Genomic DNA, 18,812 nt, shown 5'->3' on the forward strand with positions numbered 1-18,812 from the left:
ACGCTGTACCCGCTGAGAGTGGACCAGGACCTCCCATTGACAAGCTATTTTGTGTTTAGTCTATTGCTGTTGCTATAAACTGAGGCCTACTAGGCTCTATAAATACTGCAAGAAAACTGTCCCTAATCTATGGACCTCATCTTATCCTAGCTCAGAATGTCGCAGGTAAGGAGAAAACTTCATGATATAGTAGGTAGTTAGGTACAAGTTGTTGTGTAAAGAATGGTGTAGCTAGCTACTAGCTTGTTGCATTTACAAGTTTATTACATGTCTTTGTAGCCACAATTTGACCACAATTAGTTTTTAGGCTAATTAGTTCTAGTTCTAGAAAATTGCTTGTGCACAGTCTAGTCTGGGCATTTGTACTTTAATACTGTATGTATTGTGGCTAGCTAGTCTTGTGTTTGTCAATTATAGTCTTCATGCATTAAATGCCAAGCAATTAAACTCACGAGAGTGGTCTGTTAAACCTGTACACGCCCACTCATACCTCACCCCCACACTCCACACACACACACACACACACAGGTCGGTAAGCATCATTCGGAAGAGAAGGTCAATGGTGACGTGTCTTCACCCTCTAAAGTACCAAAGGTTCGTACATCAACTAGCGATAATGGCCCCACCAGGAAACACTAACGAGTTCATGTACTGTCTCCCTATGGGAATGGTACAGTACAGAGCCATGTATGCCAGTGGGTAATTGAATAGGCTGTTACATGTGACCTCAATAGGGAGGTGGTCTCTTTAATTGGTAGATATATGCAGGGACATTTTATTTATGGTTGTAGTGTCTTAATTTGTAACAGATAATTGTGTAGAATTACACATCGTCTTTCTTTTAATTGGGAGATACTATGGCTGGCAATAAAGATATTATAATAATTATGTGTTAGGGGCATTATCTTTTTCAATAGTGATTTGCGATAGACTTTTGTTTAATGTTTGTATGAGTATTGTAGAAGTGAGACACTGATCCTGCTGTATTAATGTGTCATAGCTTATTCATTGCTCAGTAAAAATACATTTTTTTAGGTGTTTCGTTCATTAGAACTTTTGCATTTCAAAAGTGAAGTGATTTCATGCAATGTAGCAGCATGACTGGGCCTCTTCTTTGCAGCTGTGATAGATCGTATAGCTTCAGTCTGCCAACAGAGAGCATTGGTTGGAAACCATACTAGAGGGAGTGGGACTAGCAACTTTCCTCTGTGTTTGTGTTCTGGCACCTGCATCCCAGGAAGCTCAGGCTGAGGTCACTAGAGCATGTCCTGTAGTCATAGTGATGTGGGTTTGATGGCACAAAAATCAAATAATACTGTGTGTCTGTTGGCTTAAAAGGTATCACTGACAGTGTGTGTGTCTACACATCACAGTGTGTTTGTGATGGCCTCTTTTGGGATAGAGTTGTGTAGTTTACTTACTAGTAGCTATAGCTTTGTAGTTATACTTGACAACACCGTCATGTCTGCCAGAACTGTCACACAGAGTGGGTTTGTGTAGGGGTACAGATTTGTTTGTGCAACTTGACAATAATCCCTTTGCAGAATAAACACCCTAACATCCTGTATTATCATCATACCGGGTTCACTGGGTTCACTGTACGTACCTCTTGATATTCCAAGTGTATGTATGCATGTAAAACTATAGCCTCAATCCCAGGCCGCACTTCCCACTAGGGAAGTGGGCCTGGTATCGACTGCTTGCGCATGCGCTAATATCCCCCCGGTATCTGGGGGCTTTGGATAACATCGTTTATGCTCAGTAAAACTATGACATCACAACCAAAGGAAGTGGATTGAAGGAAGTAGATAGAAAGTTCGATTGAAGGTTTCTAGCCCATCGGATAGCATTCTCTGATAGCTACCCTTAGCCTGCTATGTTAACAAAAGACTCACAGCCTGCAACAGTGTGGATGACGATCATCTGAAAGGAGTGACGGCTGATAAGAGCCTATATGGACAGGCCACGCCCATTTAACACTAACTTTGGTGAAAGTCTATTATACTACTGCTACTGATTCTATCAGAAGAAAATAGCAGTACAACAAACCTACACAGCTCTGTCTCTAGCTAGCTAGCTAGCTAGCTATATAGCTCTGTGTATGACTTTTAGGATATTTTCTTTGATGTATCCAGTATTATAGGAATATTTACGGGGGGGAAAAATCCAATAATTTGGCGCATGCGCAAGCAGTCGATAGCAGGCCTTCTTTCAAAGGCCGGTGAAGGAGGCTAGTAAAACTAAAGAAATAGCTGGTGGGTTTCATGCTTTAGCAGTTAGCAAAGGACATCAATAGTGTGCTTTAGCTGTATATGGGGGAATGTTAACAGTGTACATACAGACAGATGAGGATGGTTCATTCTTAATGGTCCACCTACATGTGTGTGTGTTGTATGTACCAGTATAATATCTAAGCATTCAATTTAGTGAGAAATCAAGCGTGAATTATTTAAAGGAGGTCGGCTTATTCATCTAAGAGACGTGCCATATATGGTCATTGTTGTCTCACTGTTGTGATACATTGCCAAGAGTGTTTGCACGTTGATTCTAATCACCTCTGGTTACTTTAGAAGCCACAATAACTGTGATATTTCTAGTGTTGATTTTTGTCAATACAGATTGTATACATTGCAGCTACGTAAGTGTACGTTGTTAAAATGATGTCCTATAAGTACCAAGTGTATCCTCCACACACACTCACACACACAGACACACACACACTCACCCATCCACACACACACACACCACCCACCCACACACACACACACCACACACACACACACACACACACACACACACACACCCCGCACACCCCGCACACACACAGATGGAAGGCAGTCCTGAAGAGCGGCTAGCTAAAGTGAAAGATTTCTTTGGGAGAGGTGGGCCCAAACCACCCCCTCCGAAACCCAAACCCAAGAAATTTCCCCCAGTCCACCAGTCTGAGAATACAAACGAGGGCAAGGACACGCCCCCTTACTCTCCGCTGTCGCCAGGAATGGAGGTACGTCACTGTACAGATGGGGAGAGGTTGTATTCAATGTAACGTTTGTATGAAGTTTCATGGGTTTGGGATAAATTTAGTCATTGGTTTTTAGAGGATTTAAGATAGGTCCCAATTTGGAGGAGTCCTGTCTATTTACCGTGTAGCGTGTATATTTCGAGGGTATAAATGTTTGTGGTTTTCACTGATTAGCATCTACCGTGAACATTTATACCCCCGAATTTAATATCACATGCTACAGAAAGGCTGCTATTCCGCGAAAGTTTATACCCTCGAAACATACCCGCTATACGGTAGTTTATAAACTGAGACGATACCTGGCGTGCTTTCATTGGTTAATTGTAGCGTATATTTATAATTATAATGAACCATTGTAATGAACATTGTCAGAGTGACGGTTCTATAGACCATTGATGCCAAGAAAGGGACACAGTAATTAACTGGACCATTATTTTTGTCAATAACTGCTTGTCTGTTGTAAGTACCTACGCATACTTACTGTACTAGAATATTGTTCTGGTGAAAAACCTTTGCGAATGAGCCAAATCAGAAGAAAAATTGACTCTTTGCGATCTAACTATTACGTTCTGGCAAGGATCGTGTGTTTTACTAGTACTAGTTTAGGTTGTACAAATAATTGATCAACCCTCGCACGCAAAGTTCGCATATGTTTGATGCTCGCAAAACATTCTAGTAATACGGTATATCTGTTTGTCTGTTGTAACTTCCTCCACATAACTTGCAGTAACAAACTATTAGTAGCTGTATACACAGTGAGGGAGTCACTTGTTGCTATGCAAACCACCCACTGGTCTATATGCTATAGTGTTATCTGATCATAAGTACATGTGTTATCTGATCATAAGTACGTATGTACATGTGTGTTACATGATCTAACTGCTTTGATAAGAATAACAAGTATAAAATAGCTGGTGGATTTTTACTGTATAGTACTTCTTGTCATGGCTATTGGATTTTCTGAAATCTTATAAATTATTGTGGTCCCTCCATGGCTTTATACTGGCAGGGTTTCTTTTGGGATTTTGCATAAGTGGGTGAAAATGTGGGTTCCAAATATTAAGGGGTGAATGAATAGTGCAAGTATAGTGGGAGGAAATGCACTTGCCCCATGCTGATGACAGTACATCAACAACCCTCGCTAGCCTTATAATATATTACGTACTCGTGTATTTATCCCCCACACTCACACACACACACACACACACTCACACACACACGCCCACACACACACAGGACCCAGGCTCTATTGTGCTGGACATGGAGAGCCTCTCTCAACTCAGTACCATTATGGAGATAGACCTGGACGCAGTGGTGAGTCTGATAGTAATCATATCAGATAGTAGCCATGGGGGGGCCTCCACTTTTAAATGAACAGTTACAGGTCCTGGCTAAGTACTGCACGCACTTTTTGTACGGTCGTTTTTTGGGGATTGCCTCGCTGGGGTTGCGTACATGATCTAGGAAGAAAGTATATTCTGTGTTTTTGTTCTAGTTCTGTGCAGAACACGCATTTGATCAGTGAGTGCATCCCATGGCTAATACCTCCTTACCAGTAAACACTATAAAGCTAGTGTGATGTTTACTGGTGAGGTATTAGCCATGGGCTCTGTGAGGATTCCTAGTTATTCCCAGTGCCAGCTGTTAGCTAGCAGGCAGCCTCACTCTGCCCTGGCTGGCTCCCATACTAACTGGATTAATTGCCAGCCCTAATGCAATAGTAACTAATGCTGTAACTCTATCCCTTGTGTTGTGGGATGCATTGTCTGACCCTGTGGTGTAGGCTGCGCAATAGGTGGCTTTGAAGATGCAGGCTTCAGAAAACTTCATTAGTGTCCTAGTTTGTTAGTACATGTCATCTTACAAGCAGCCCATTATATTGTCTTTTGGCTTCAACTAGAGAAGAGTCTATTGGTTAATTCTAACTCAATTGAATGAGCTACTCTGAAAGGATCAAAGCACATGTTTTATATTATTTCTGGCACGACCTAAGGCCTTTAGTGTTAAACACGCTATAACCATGGCAGCTGTGTACGTTGATACAAGACTCACGAGGTGGTCGATACAACATTTAGCTTGAATCTTGTTAAGAAATAAACACTTGTCCCACCATTTCTTGTATGACTTGTTTTTCAATTTGACCAACTGTTTTTTACTAGTGTAGTGTCTGTATAGCTAGTGGTCAATCAAAACCATTAAGAGCGATCGTAACCCCACACCATTGTTTGAAACACAATCCAACTGTTTATTGGGAGTAAACCAGGCCCCCCTAACACCGCCAGTGCCAGCCAGGCTGTGAAGCACTTTTAACTGCTACACATCTGAGCTATCATTTTAACCACACCATTATACAGGCACTGAGTATAATTTGATTGTGCCCTAATTGGATTTTGATTGTTGAAGCACTTTTGTGGTCATTGTGGGTATAAAAGCACGGAAAACATTTCCTCTCTGTAAGCTGAGTACATTTTTTAAAAGTTTAGTTTTGAGAGCTAAAGTTGACTAGTGGCTAGCTAACGTTAGCTAACTGAATGTGTATAGTTGTGCTACTGTTCACAAGATGCTTGCATTTTTCAAGGTCAGTTTACGGTAAATGTATACCATGCAGCTGTGTGTTTGCATGTCTATCAGTAGTTTTGGTTCCTATAATACATGTACATTGCGCCTGTTTGTATAAAATGATTCGCCAGGCGCATCCCGTAATTTGTAAAATTATAGGCATTTATACGGTATTATATAGCGCCGGCAATAAAATCCCATGCAACCACCCCACCCCCCTTCAGGTAAGAGAGCAAGAGATACTGGAGAACCAGGCCCTCAAGGACAGAGCTGCTCTCAGCCAATCCAAGGGACTGCAGACCAGACGTTTGCCCAAGAACTATGTTTCCAAAGTGCCGGTAGACTACGCAGACCGACGAAGAGCCCAGAGCTACACCGCCCTCTCCACCGCATTGTCTAGCGAGGGCACAGACGGAGGCTCCACCCCTGAAATATCGGAGGAAGAGAGGAAACAAAGAGTGAGTAAAAGAGTAATACGTTCAACTATTAGGACATGGATACCAACTGAAATCAACTCTTTGAACGGCCATAACTTTCGTTGCCCCCAAAATATTAATTTTATGATATTTTGAGAAGCTTATAATGAACTCGTTAAGATACCTTAAAATCTAAAGTCTATTTTGGGCCTGATAGTAGCCCATTACATTAGTGTCCGCTAATGCATGACGTACCAGCTGTGACAATGCACTGACTGGTACTTGTACCCTCTGTATTAGGAACAGTTGCTCTTGTTGCTTACACTAATTGCCCCATTCTCAGCTCATTATCATGTAATTTGTCTCCTTTTGAGGGCTAGGCTCTCATGATTATGATTGTCTGGTGAATTAGTCACCAAGTAACCGTGTTAGCATTGCCTAAATGAATGGTCCTCATGTTGAACAACTTGTTCCGTCACATTAAATCTCTATATGATCAATGACTGCCTTGCAATCTCACAGTTGTCAGTTTGGAGACTTTTAGCTTTAGATCATTCGTGGTAAAGTACTACTGCACCCAGTGTAGTCTATAATACTATTTCATTTTATTTCAAGTATAATTCGTAATTATAATCTACCTTGAAATAGAGCTCCCTAAGAACTGCAGAATTGTCAATATTTTTCTTTTCTCACAGATTTTGTCTCGGTCTGGCATCAGCCAAGGCTCAAACCCTCTGGCTGCTCTGGGCAACATACTCAAGAGAAAGAACTCACTTCGAGGAAGCAAATCGCCGAAATCACCGAAGAAAGATAAGAAAACTGATTCTCCACGCTCCACACCCAAAATGAAAAAGAAAGACTCTCTAGGCACACCAGATGCTGCTAGCGTATCGAAAGGATTTTTTGGCAGTTTGCGACGTTCGGGTTCACGAAACTCTGGCAGGAAAAAGGGGAAATTCGATAGTGTCAGTGCGACGGCAAGTGCTAATGTTTCGACGGAAGATCTACGAGCGGATAACGCCAGTGTCCTCAGTATGCCCATTCATCCGTCCCCTAGACGATTAGAAGACCCTGTCACTACAAGCACACCTATCAAGAAACCAAACTACGAGAGAGAAGCCGATAGTCCAACTACTCCGCAACACACTACTATTGCCACGAAAACGCCTCTCAATGATCGTTCATTTGCGAGCCCCGATAATCACAGAAATAGTTCCCTATTTAGAGAGCCCTCCGTCGAGAAACTTTTTGATTCCGACTCATCCAATCTTTTCGGTTCCAGTGAGCTAGCCGCTTTTTTTATGAAGGAAAAAGAAAGTACACCCGAACGCAGCATTCCAGAGTCTAAAAAGGAGGAGTCTAAAGAAGTGGAGGCTCCACCTACTAGTAAGGTAGAAGTCAAAGCATCCATATTGCGTCAACCTGAATCTAAGAGTAACATTCGCTCCCGGTTGCATGCGTACGAAAGGGCCTCCACTAGCGATAGCACCAGCAAGCCCCCACCCCTCGTTGAGGAAGGCAGCAAAGATGAACAAAAGGAGGTGAAACAAGGCACTAAAGATGAAAAAAAAGAGTCTGTAAATAAAGACACCATTTTGAAGGAATCTGCGAAACCAGTGCCAAGAGGAAGCAAAGGAAAAAAAGACGATATTAAAAAGGAGCCTACCAATAAAGTCAGTGACCTTTTCGACGATCTTGAAGATGATGATTTATTCGGACCTACCAAAACACCAACATCACCCTCGTCAAAACCCAGCGCCCAATCAGATTTAGACAAGAAAAAAGCCAGTTTGTTTGAGGATGAACTTTTCCAAGACGACGCCCCTAAATCCAAACCACCACCTGTCAAAAAAGAGCCCCCAAAAGTCATGCCTAAAAAACCAAAGAAATCTATCGATGGCAGCCCAAAGAGAGAAACCAACAAAGAGACTGTTAAAATTTCCAAACCATCAAGTGTTGTTGTTAAAACTGATCCTACAATTACCACTACTGCTGAGAAATCTGTTACCAAGGAGACAAAGGAGGAACCAAAAGTGGAGGAACCAAAGAAAGAGGAGAAGAAGCCGGACACTATTTCATCGAGTTTCTTTGATGATGATTCTGAGCTACCAGTGTACGGATTGAGAAGGAAGGCACGGTCATCACGGTCATCACAACAATCTGTAACTGAAACTGAAACAACAGAATCGCCAAAAAGTGAGGAAAAGCCGAAGATTGATAGTGGATCGAAAGTATCGCCAAAAAGTGAGGAAAAGCCAAAGATTGGTGGTGGATTATTTGATGATGACTCATCTGACTTACCTCCATTTGGACTGAGGAGAAAGAGACGAGATAAGACTAACGATGGCGGGCTGTTTGACGATCCTGTTGAACCACCTCGTTATGGCCGACAAACTAAGGCTGCAAGAGAACGGGAGGAGCTTGATTCTGCTGCAGACTCACTATTTGCTGATGTCGATAAAGAAGTGGGTATGTCTGAAGCCGAAGCGGAAGTGTCAAAGGTCACCACCACCGAGGATAAAACACAACTTGAAAAAGAGAGCGAAAAACGAGAGAAAGACAAGGAGGCTACAAAGGATAAATCACCTGACCTCTTTGAAGATGACAAAATTGATGGTACTACTAAAGAGGAGGTCGTTATCATATCACCTGAAGTTGAAATCAGAGAGCCTACCCCCGACAAAGAAGCTGACAAAGAAGCTGACAAAGAGGTGACGATAGAGCCTCCAAAAGAAACCAAAACTGATGACAAGAAGGTGTCCAGGAGAGACAGGTCTGCCACTGAACTAGGCACTTCTGCTACTACTGGTAAAGCCGGGAAAACCGTGGTCGATAAAAAATCAGGCAAACCAGAGCCCTCATGGATGGCCGATCTCAAGAAGAAACGGGAGAGTGGGGAGAAATCTACTTCTACAACAGTCAAAAAGACTACCAGCACTAAGCTAGCTTCTTCCGCAGCTGCTAAGGATGATGAGGAAGTACCTGAGTGGCAGAAACGTGTATTTGAGAGGAGAAAGAACAGAGCGGCCGCCGCTTCCTCGCCTAAAACTACCGGGAGGCTATCGGCTAAAACTGAAACAACCACTTCGACACGATCTGCTACGAAATCACCCACTGCTGGTCGCAAGTCTCCCAACACCAGCCGAAAATCGCCCGTTCCTGGTAAAAAGAGTGAACAAAAATCGACGGCAGGAACAGAAAGAAAAAGTCGTTTCGATCGTGACAAAGATGATCGTGGCTTTAGCCAATCAGTGGATGTTACCAGCTCTCGTAAAACAACAACAAAAACTAGTGTTTCGTTGAAAACCTCAAGCACCAAAGAAGTTAAACCCACAGAGCCAAAAGAAGAAACTGATTCACCCAAACCTAAACTTTCCAAGAAGCCAAGCATTGAGGTAGTCTCAAAAATAATAAGAGTTTCCTCGTCGAAGTCCCCTCGTGGTTCAACAACCTCGCCTGAGCCAGCTACTCGTAAGGAATCAAAATCGGCAGCAGAGGATGAAGATGAAGTGTTTGTTGAAGGTAAAGCTGCAGTTGAGAAGAAGTCACCTAAGAGGACCTCTTCGCCAAAATTGTCAGTGGATCGGGTATCGAGTGATTCTACCAGTGCAAAGGAGAGCTCAACCACAACTGAGTCTGCCGCTAAAGAGAGTGTTACCAGCGAGAAAGGTACTTGCACAATCATACATGTACATGTACATGTACATGCATGTACTTACAGTTAATTACATGTGTACGTACATGTACATGCACACTGTGTAACAGTATTTTTTGTGGCTGGTAAACGTCCTTTAAATTATAATCAGTAATTATTCTCTTTCTCTCTAGCCTCTGTAGAAGAAAACTCCACAGAAGCTGACAAGAATCCCTCCAAATCCACATCCAGTACCTCCTCTGAGCGAGAGAGAGCCCAATCCCCTCCCTTCCGATCACACAGCATATCCCGTTCGCCCACCCCCACCTCCCCCACTGGACCACTCAAACTTAAAACCGACTCGGACATCCCTGAGTGGAAGAAGAAGCTTCTGGAGAAGAAGACAGGTACTACCCCTGTGACCAAGAAGAAAGTCACTACCAGTGTTGCAGCCAAGAAGGAACCAGAGTTGCCAGCCTGGAAGAAGGAGTTACTGGCACGGAAGCAAGCAACATCAACAGAGAGAAAGGTACACACACACACACACCCACACACACACACGCACGCACACACACCCACACACACACACACATACACACACACACATACACGACTGTTAGCCTTTGGCTACCAAAGTTTGGCTCTACTTTGAGTAAAAGCATTACTGTAGTTTGCAGAATCTTTGCAACACATGAATAGTGAGCACTGTGCGTTCCTTATAATTTATGGGAAATGCTCGTATACTTAAGTAGTAAAACAGACCACAGTGACTACACATAATTATTCCATATTCCGTTCTGCAAACACCGAACTACATTGTATAATAATTATATACCACAGGCTGTGTTTACATATGTATCTCTTGATTTAGGAAAAAGTTCTTTTTAAAAATTTTTTTAAAATGCATAATATAAATGTTTGTGTCTTTATCCAGCCTCGGAGTGCCACTGTGGCTGTGAGCAAGCCGTCCTCGTCCTCAACAACCAGGGCCGGCCGCAGGGACAAAGACAAGGCGAAGGAAACACCAGCCTTCATGAAGGAATTTCAAAAAAAGAAAGAAAAGGTGATAAATGTAACGTATTATTAGGGGGGAATACACGTGCGTACATGTAGCATGTAATGTACCAGGGGGTCCATGGGAGGGGAATTCCCTTCCTCTCCCTTGCTAACACTAGAGCACATGCCAAATTGATATACTTGGACTGAAATATGAGTTGGAGGAGATTGACCGAAATCGAAAGGCTTTACTATTATACTTGTATGAATTGTGCAAAAATTTGTGTGTGTGTGTGCCCATTATTATACAAAGAGTGAAGAAATTCCTAGGGACGATACAAAGCACAAACACACATTTTAATATACATATATATATCACTCTCAATGGCAATTTATGTGTACAATTGTCACCTGTGACTATTATTCTGATAATTTTGATTCAACCTGTCATGTTTTCTCCCCTTGCAGAGTAAATCTTAGCGGTCTACTACTATAGAGGGTTCAGTAAACACATTCTATTTCACGTTACAGTACATTTAGTTTAGCTTCTGTGTTCTCTCTGTCTGTATAGAATCAGTAATATTATATCGATTTTCGTTGTGCAAAAAGCGAATATAAATGTCAGCTGCTGTAATTATGTGCGTGTGGTATCCTGTGTATTTTTTGTATCCTAAAAAAATCATATTCTGACTGTAATAAATTTTGATTAACATTGCTTGAGAATGTAGCCTCGATTACTTCCTTGCGGCCTGGAATCGAGGCTCAAAAGAGGGGCGGGGCTGCAATTATTATTAATGGGCGTTCCCATTAATTTTTATACACACCTATCACTTGAAGATGGCTGAAGTTAACAGCTTAGAGTTCTTGCTGACTGCAGCCGGTGAGCGTGCATTGAGTGAACATGAGCTCTCAGAGGTCAAGAGGATACTCTATGGTAACCCTGCCAAGTGAGTATGTGCCTGTGGACAATCATCTGGCCGGAGCATAAACCTCACGCTTGCTTTTATAATTTTACTCAGCAAAAGTTTAACTGCCTGCTCCAAGCTAGACGTAAAACTTACATAGTAGATATAACTCAGTAATAACGCTAGGATACTGTGCATTGAAATACTGGTATAAAACCAAAATTCATTTTCGGCTGAGAATTATTGAATTATTCGCCCACTACAGGGAACTAGAGATTCCAGCGGAGGCGTCAGCTGTGGCTGATGGGAAGGATTTTGAGGTGAAAGTGTTTGGCATTGGAGCATCACCTGAGCAGACCAGACCACCACGCAGGGTCAAGGTTGCCGTGGTGCAGAATGCAATCGTTCTACCAACCACCGACCCTATCAAGGATCAGGTGAGAGTCAGTTGAGGAAGAACCTTCGTATGTGCTTATGGTGATTATGTAATGGTGAAAAGTTATTGTGTTCGAAGCTGTGGCATAATCGTTGATGGCTAACTTTGAGTGCTCATAAACTTTCACAGCATTTTGTAGTACTTTAAAAGGCCTAGCTATCTAAACAGCTTGCCACGAAAACACTTTAATGGCATCCATATACAGTGCCAGTACACTCCACCCCTCACACACACCCCTCCAGATTGCCGCCCTCCACCAGCGAATGCAGGACATCACTCATGCAGCCTACCTGTGTGGCACCAACGTTATCTGTTACCAGGAGGCCTGGAGTAAGTTAGCGTCTTTCAGCAGCCATAACTTCAGTATTACTGATCCAATTTCAACAATTTTATGTTTTCTGAAAGCTTAGAAAGATACCTTTCAAATGATGTGTTTAAACCAAAAATTTGGTTGGGGCCATAATTTGTCAATTTTCGGCCTTGGACCATGGGCTATAATCCATGGTATTTGGCTGAAATTGGTAAATTCTAAATATGAACATTGGTGGTACCATTTGAAAGGTCTCTTTCTAAGCTTTCAGAAAATCAAAAAAATCGTTGAAATTGGATCCACAGAATTCAAGTTACTGTGCTTTTAATAATTATTGTATTAGTACGTAGCATTGTAAAAGTAGTTTCGACCTTTGCCCCCACCTGACCCTTGACCCCACTTGGTTGTTTCGCTCACCTACAGCTATGCCTTTCTTTATGTGTACTCGTGAGAAGTTGCCGTGGGGAGAGTTTGCTGAGTCAGCTGAAAATGGACCTACCACTAAACTTGTTCAAGAGGTGTGGTTGTATTCCTATTTATGTAGAGAGTTTGGAAGGTCCATTTCACGGGGTGTAAATTTAATTGATTAAATAGCCTGCTTAGAAATTCTTTGAATCAGTGGTATATAGCTTGAGTAGTTTGGATGGAGCTAGGTCTATAACATGGCGTGTACAGCTGAGAAGATAGTTTGACGAAATAGCAAGTGCATAATTATTATATAGCATTTCTGTACACCACATGCAAGAAATTATTACTGTGTAGTACTGAAGTACTGTGTTGAAGATCTTTACCAGTTCCTCTCCATCTCCAATATTGCAGATGGCCAAGAAGTACAACATGGTGATTGTGTCCCCTATCCTAGAGAGGGACGAGACCCACGGAGGTACAGTATGGAACACAGCCGTGGTGGTGTCCAACTCGGGCAAGGTGATGGGCAAGACAAGGAAGAACCACATTCCTCGTGTCGGAGATTTCAATGAGGTGATAACGAGACTGAGGGCGGCTAACGTATTTATATTATTATTTGTCTGTCCACTCTACAGTCTACCTACTACTTGGAAGGTAACACAGGACACAAGGTCTTTCACACACAGTTTGGTGAGTGTTACTGTTCCCAGTGAGTGTCCTGTTTTCTCACTGCATACATCATGGTAATATAATTACAGTATTTCTTTTCTTTAATTTACACCATGTATTATGCACATGGCTACAATATCTTGCCTATTCTGCTTGTAGAAGTTTATGTTATAGCTAATAATAAATTATGGAATCTTTTCTTTTTACCCTCAGGGCGCATTGCAATCAATATCTGCTATGGTCGTCATCATCCCCTCAACTGGTGTGCCTATGGACTCAACGGAGCGGAAATAGTGTTTAACCCCTCTGCCACTGTTGGAGCACTCAGGTAACAACGAGCCTTGTGCCCACAATTAATTTTAATCCCTTAAATGTATCCGCTTTAACCCTTAGTGAGCCCATGTGGCCGATTGAGGCTCGCAACGCTGCCATTGCCAATACTTACTTTGTGGGAGCCAATAACCGAGTGGGGACGGTGAGTGACAGCTGGTAATTAGAGCACAAGAAAGTAATATTTATAAAAGTCAAGTGATTTGCTTTAGAGCCTCAGATAGCATTGAGTACAGTTCCAGCATCATAATTATGTGTACTTAACATGGAATGCATTGTGAATGTTTTAATTAGAGTCCATTTTTGTAGAGCTGTACGTATTACCAATCATGTGTTTACAATGTGTTAACTGTTCTTTTAGGAAGTGTTTCCCAACGAGTTCACCTCTGGTGATGGCAAGCCAGCTCACAAGGACTTTGGCCATTTCTATGGCTCCAGCTATGTGGCTGCCCCTGACGGCAGTAGGACTCCAGTAAGCACTTCACACACACACACACACTGCACTGCTGCACAATGTGTTGTTTGGTGGTTGTTGTTTTTTGTTTTGTTACAAGTGCAGTTCAATATATACATGTGCCAAAAAACAAACTAAATAAATGATGTGTTATTTGGTAGATGCATGGTGTACTTTATTGTCTTCCTATATAGGCTTGTATGCATACTGAATGCAACTAAATCAACTGCTATTCCTGAGTATATACAGTGATTTGCCCAAAGTAGGGTTATTTTCAATCCTGGATCTCGTTTAGGCCTAAAAGATTGCATATTTGTCTAGAGGTGGTTTACCAACCACCACTGACCAGTGTGGGCACATCCTTGTACTTGTAGGACATCTGTTGACGTAACATCACATCTTATCATTCTCTCTTCTGATAATACATTATACACCACTCTTAGTCTCGTAAACACTGCAAACACATGTACATGTACACACTGTTCAGTGTCACATGTACTAGACAACCAACCATACAGCCTTCTCTCAGATAAAATAATATGATTATTGCCCCCCCTCCCCCCTCCCCCCCCCCATACGCAGGGTCTGTCTAGAGTGAGAGACGGTGTGCTTATCTGTGAAGTGGATCTCAACCTCATTCAGCAAATTAAAGACAAGTGGTGTCTACAGGTAGTACAAGCTAATAACTAGTCAGCTGGATAACTATAAATGGCTTTAGTATTATTTTTATAATTATAATTATTTGTTCTTGTTGTGCAGATGACCATGAGGCCTGAGTTGTATGCCCAAGCACTTGCTGACTACACCAAGCCAGACTTCAAGCCTCAGGCCGTGTACGAACCAACAGACTGAGATAATTATTGACTTTGTGATACTTAAACAATTAGATGCTTTGTGCAGTTTGTTTGTTGTGTGGGTGTCTCAAATAGTTTGAGTGTTCCACAAAGACTGTTTGTTACTGCATGCATGTATATTAATGTCCTTCACATGTTTCATTGTGTAAACTTGTGTCCACATGTTCAACAGATAATTATGATTGATGCCAAATACGAAATACGATATAGTAGTACAAGAATGTATCACATGACAATGGGTTCTTCCTCTGTGCTACTTGTAGGGCTACTGTCCATACTAGAGTTCTCTAAGTATACATTGTATCCTGCATCAAAGTTATCACTTTTAGCACTGGGATGAGTAGCCAAGGCAGTCTTGAGTTTATACGTACGCCACACCTGTTTAATATTTCTCTCTCTGACTCCGCATAGCCTGTCCTTGATTTCGTCTATTATGAGGACAAGAAATTCAGTCAAAGAGATGATACTAGCACCAAGAAATATTCCCATACTTCCCCCTATATTAGAAATAAGTTCAGTTAGAGTATAAGATCTCTCGGTAGTCTCTCGGTGAATTGAAAGCCCTCCAAAAAATACTCGAATTTGGAGCAAATTGTTCATCACATTCTCCACAGAAGAGAAATTGTATTCGTTCATAGCTTTGTCCACTGCTGGAAAAGATGAATAGCTTGGAGTCACATCAAATGATGCGTGACTACATAGTACATTACAGGAACAGTTTGAATAGAATTTGACGACGCTGAATATGCAGCATAAATCAGACAGAGTACAGTCAGTATAGTTGATGTGCTCCTGACCAGATACCAATGACAAAGAGCAGTTACATTTGCCTGCAATTTGCATTAATATACAATCAGCACGACAGGCTCTATAGGAATACTTGTATGTCTTCAGAAACTCAAGAGAAGGAGGGTCATTTAAACAGTCACCATTATCAAACGTATTTCGATTCGTTTTGTCTTCAATCTGATTTTGAGTAACACTTAAGTAGGCACTGTGGCCGACCGGTACAGCAACTCCGCTCTCCCATACAAGTGGAGATGTTCCTTGCTCATGGACGCTGACCAAGGCTCCGGCTTCATGGTAAGCTGAGCCAGAATAATCTTCTTGTTGTATGTTTAAAACTAGTTGCAAAGAATGTCGAAACCCACTCCCAGTTACGCTCAAGAGTTCATTCGACAAATTTCTTTCATTGAAAATGTAACAAGTGCCAGTTGGAGTAGCATAGGGTGTGAACACAGAGTCTAAATCACACGGTTCACCCATAAAGGAACACTTAACAATCAAATCCTTCAAAGGTTGGCTAACTTGATGGATAACAGTTGACAAACTCTCTCCAGTGGTGGTTACAGCATCAGCGGTTATGTTACATCCCTCTCTGCTTTGAAAAATGGAAGCAGTAACATACTCAGTCCAGTTCTTGTCATTGAGGACGGATAATCGATAGCCATTCAAGTTGCAAATAGTTACTGCTGGGAATGTTAAACTTTCCACATGATCTGTGTATACAGTTGTGGCAGTTGGTATTTTACTGAAAAATACAATTGAGTTGATGATACCATAGAGACAACCAGCTATAGAGGCTAAAAACAGAATGCCCCAAAATGTTCTTCTGATCTTTGATTTTCCAGAGAATACTTGTTTGACTCCATGGGTGCTGGTTAATTTGACATATTTATCAAACTTTTTCACATCTCCATGAAGAAGTCTTCTTTTTAGGCTGCCTATTTCTACAGAAGAATCCATTACAACTGTTTCTTCCATAACTGAACTAGTATGGCCTCTGTTACTCCCCTCTGCTTCTACACATGCGCAGTGAGACATACTAGACAGCCTCGATACTAGGCCGCAACAACGCGCATGTGCAAGGTCTGTAATCGAGGTTACTCATGCACACAAGCATTCCTTCATGAAAAACTCAGTACAGCTGTGATGTGAGCATTCTATGAATGAACTCTATAGCAGCATGATCTAGACGAATGCACATTAACTCTTTTGTAGGCGTAAAATTTATCTCCCTATGAATAAAACTGATAACCTTATTAGTGGCAATAAAATTGTATTCATCTATTGGAACAACTTCACATGACAACCAATAATGTGCCAATAATATTCATGTATATGCATGGAGAAACGAACAATAATAGACGCAGACAACACTTTATTGTTCAGCTTCTGTACTATAATAATCAGTGTCTCTGTTCTTGGTAGCAAAGTCCACATAAGAATTTACAAATTCATTCTCATTAACCTTTTCCAAAGCATCTATTTCTGGTTCATAAGACTGGTCAACTTTAAGTTTCTTGACCAACCATTTGTCTAATGAGCTCCTGAGCTTTCTTTCTCTGATTCCAAAAAGTCTGTCCTTGATTTGGTCTAGAATCATGGTTAGGAACTCAGTTAGAGAAATAATACTGGCACCAAGAAATAGACCCATATTGCCACCGATATTGGCTATCAGTTCTGTAAAAGTGTATGATATTTCCGTTATCTGTTTGTTAATTGACAGAGACTTGTAGAAGACATGCACTTTAAGATAGTTGTTTTGTATTGTCTCTCGGCTCACATTGAAGCTATCTGCTATTGCATTGACAGCTGTACTTGATGGAAAAGTAGAATAGCTTGGTACAACTTCGTATGAAGTATGGTTGCATAGCACTGAACACGGACATTCTGCACTTTTCTTGAGGACAGTGTAAATACAGCAAATGTCTGAGATATTGCAATTGCGGTACGGTGAATCTCTCGAATTTGTCCACAGACATTCACAGGTATCAACCAATGATTGTGTAATGCATTCACCACGACAGGCACTGAAAGAATAGTTGTAGCTAGTGAAAAGCTCAAATTGTGGAGCATCCGCTGGTTGAACACACTCCAATTCTTTTAAATTACCACGATTAGTTCTGTCTACGATTTGCTCACGTGTGACGGCCAAGTAAGCACTATGGCCAACAGGTACAGTGACTCCAGTTTCCCAAACACGTGCTGGAACATTCTGTTCGTGCACACTTATCAAAGCACCAACTTCACTATTTACAGAGCCACCAAATTCATCTTGCTGAATATTCAACACCAGTTCGAGAGCGTGACGAAATCCGTCTCCAGTAACAGTCTTGTAGTTTCTCTCAGCGTTTCTACCGTTGAATGTAAAGCACTTGCCATTTGGTACAACATATTGAATAAAATCAGAGCTCTTGCACTTTTTTCCCAGAAAGTGGCAACCTGCAATAAGGTTATCGATAGATTGACTTGTCTCAAGCACAGTATCGTAAAGAGTTCTGTTTTTGGGGAAGTTGTGTGGAACAAAAGAACCACATTGCTCAATATTATCTTCGTCATAAACAGCAGTTGTTATGATTCTGGTGAGGTTGTTCTCTTCGAGGTACGAGACATTGTAGCCATTCAAGTTGCAAATAGTGACTGCAGGAAAGGTCAGATGATCCACATGATCTGTGTACACAGTTGTTGATGTAGGGATTTTAGAATAAGCGATGATAGAGCTTATGATACCATTCAGGCATCCAATGAGACACAGAATAAATAGAATAGCCCAGAAGCTTCTTCGTATAAAAGATTTTCCATTGAAGATGTGCTTGACTCCATGAGTTGTGGTGGAGTTGACATACTTCTGAAATTTCTTTTTATCGCCCTGAAGAATTCTTCTTTTCAGAGATCCCTTATTATTGAGAGCCTCTTCAACTGCAATTGAATCCTCCATTGCTATAATTATGTCCAAACTGGTGAGCTAGCTACAAAACTGCAGCGACTGTGCATAATTGCGCATAGCCTCGATCCCAGGCCGAGTTTTCGCTTTTA

The 18,812-nt window shown here is 41.6% G+C and overlaps 4 protein-coding genes across 5 annotated transcripts; 2 read left to right on the forward strand and 2 right to left on the reverse strand.

Moving 5' to 3' along the window:
- The first annotated feature begins 24 nt into the window (after window positions 1–24).
- On the forward strand, window positions 25–11,339 carry LOC135340489 (nucleolar protein dao-5-like). Of its 2 annotated transcripts, XM_064536829.1 has the most exons (9): window positions 25–165; window positions 529–594; window positions 2,828–3,004; window positions 4,259–4,336; window positions 5,806–6,039; window positions 6,693–9,666; window positions 9,826–10,160; window positions 10,566–10,694; window positions 11,096–11,339. In XM_064536829.1, the coding sequence occupies exons 1-9, from the start codon at window positions 157–159 to the stop codon at window positions 11,105–11,107; spliced, it is 4,014 nt and encodes a 1,337-aa protein (XP_064392899.1). In that variant the 5' UTR covers window positions 25–156; the 3' UTR covers window positions 11,108–11,339. The 2 variants fall into 2 exon arrangements, with proteins under 2 accessions (XP_064392899.1, XP_064392900.1); XM_064536830.1 differs by lacking the exons at window positions 25–165; window positions 529–594; window positions 2,828–3,004; window positions 4,259–4,336 and adding an exon at window positions 5,461–5,600.
- A 72-nt stretch (window positions 11,340–11,411) lies between these two features.
- On the forward strand, window positions 11,412–15,193 carry LOC135340493 (beta-ureidopropionase-like). Its single transcript, XM_064536834.1, has 11 exons — window positions 11,412–11,574; window positions 11,798–11,969; window positions 12,211–12,298; window positions 12,702–12,796; window positions 13,098–13,259; window positions 13,322–13,376; window positions 13,569–13,683; window positions 13,749–13,830; window positions 14,047–14,157; window positions 14,722–14,808; window positions 14,899–15,193. The coding sequence occupies exons 1-11, from the start codon at window positions 11,465–11,467 to the stop codon at window positions 14,989–14,991; spliced, it is 1,170 nt and encodes a 389-aa protein (XP_064392904.1). The 5' UTR covers window positions 11,412–11,464; the 3' UTR covers window positions 14,992–15,193.
- LOC135340491 (acid-sensing ion channel 1C-like) lies at window positions 15,154–16,798 on the reverse strand. The gene has a single exon (XM_064536831.1). The coding sequence runs from the start codon at window positions 16,755–16,757 to the stop codon at window positions 15,219–15,221; it is 1,539 nt and encodes a 512-aa protein (XP_064392901.1). The 5' UTR covers window positions 16,758–16,798; the 3' UTR covers window positions 15,154–15,218.
- Window positions 16,799–17,073: 275 nt separating this feature from the next.
- LOC135340492 (acid-sensing ion channel 1-like) lies at window positions 17,074–18,790 on the reverse strand. The gene has a single exon (XM_064536832.1). The coding sequence runs from the start codon at window positions 18,712–18,714 to the stop codon at window positions 17,155–17,157; it is 1,560 nt and encodes a 519-aa protein (XP_064392902.1). The 5' UTR covers window positions 18,715–18,790; the 3' UTR covers window positions 17,074–17,154.
- Window positions 18,791–18,812: the final 22 nt, after the last annotated feature.

Source organism: Halichondria panicea, chromosome 8 (genome assembly GCF_963675165.1).
Source record: "Halichondria panicea chromosome 8, odHalPani1.1, whole genome shotgun sequence".
NCBI lineage: Eukaryota > Metazoa > Porifera > Demospongiae > Suberitida > Halichondriidae > Halichondria > Halichondria panicea.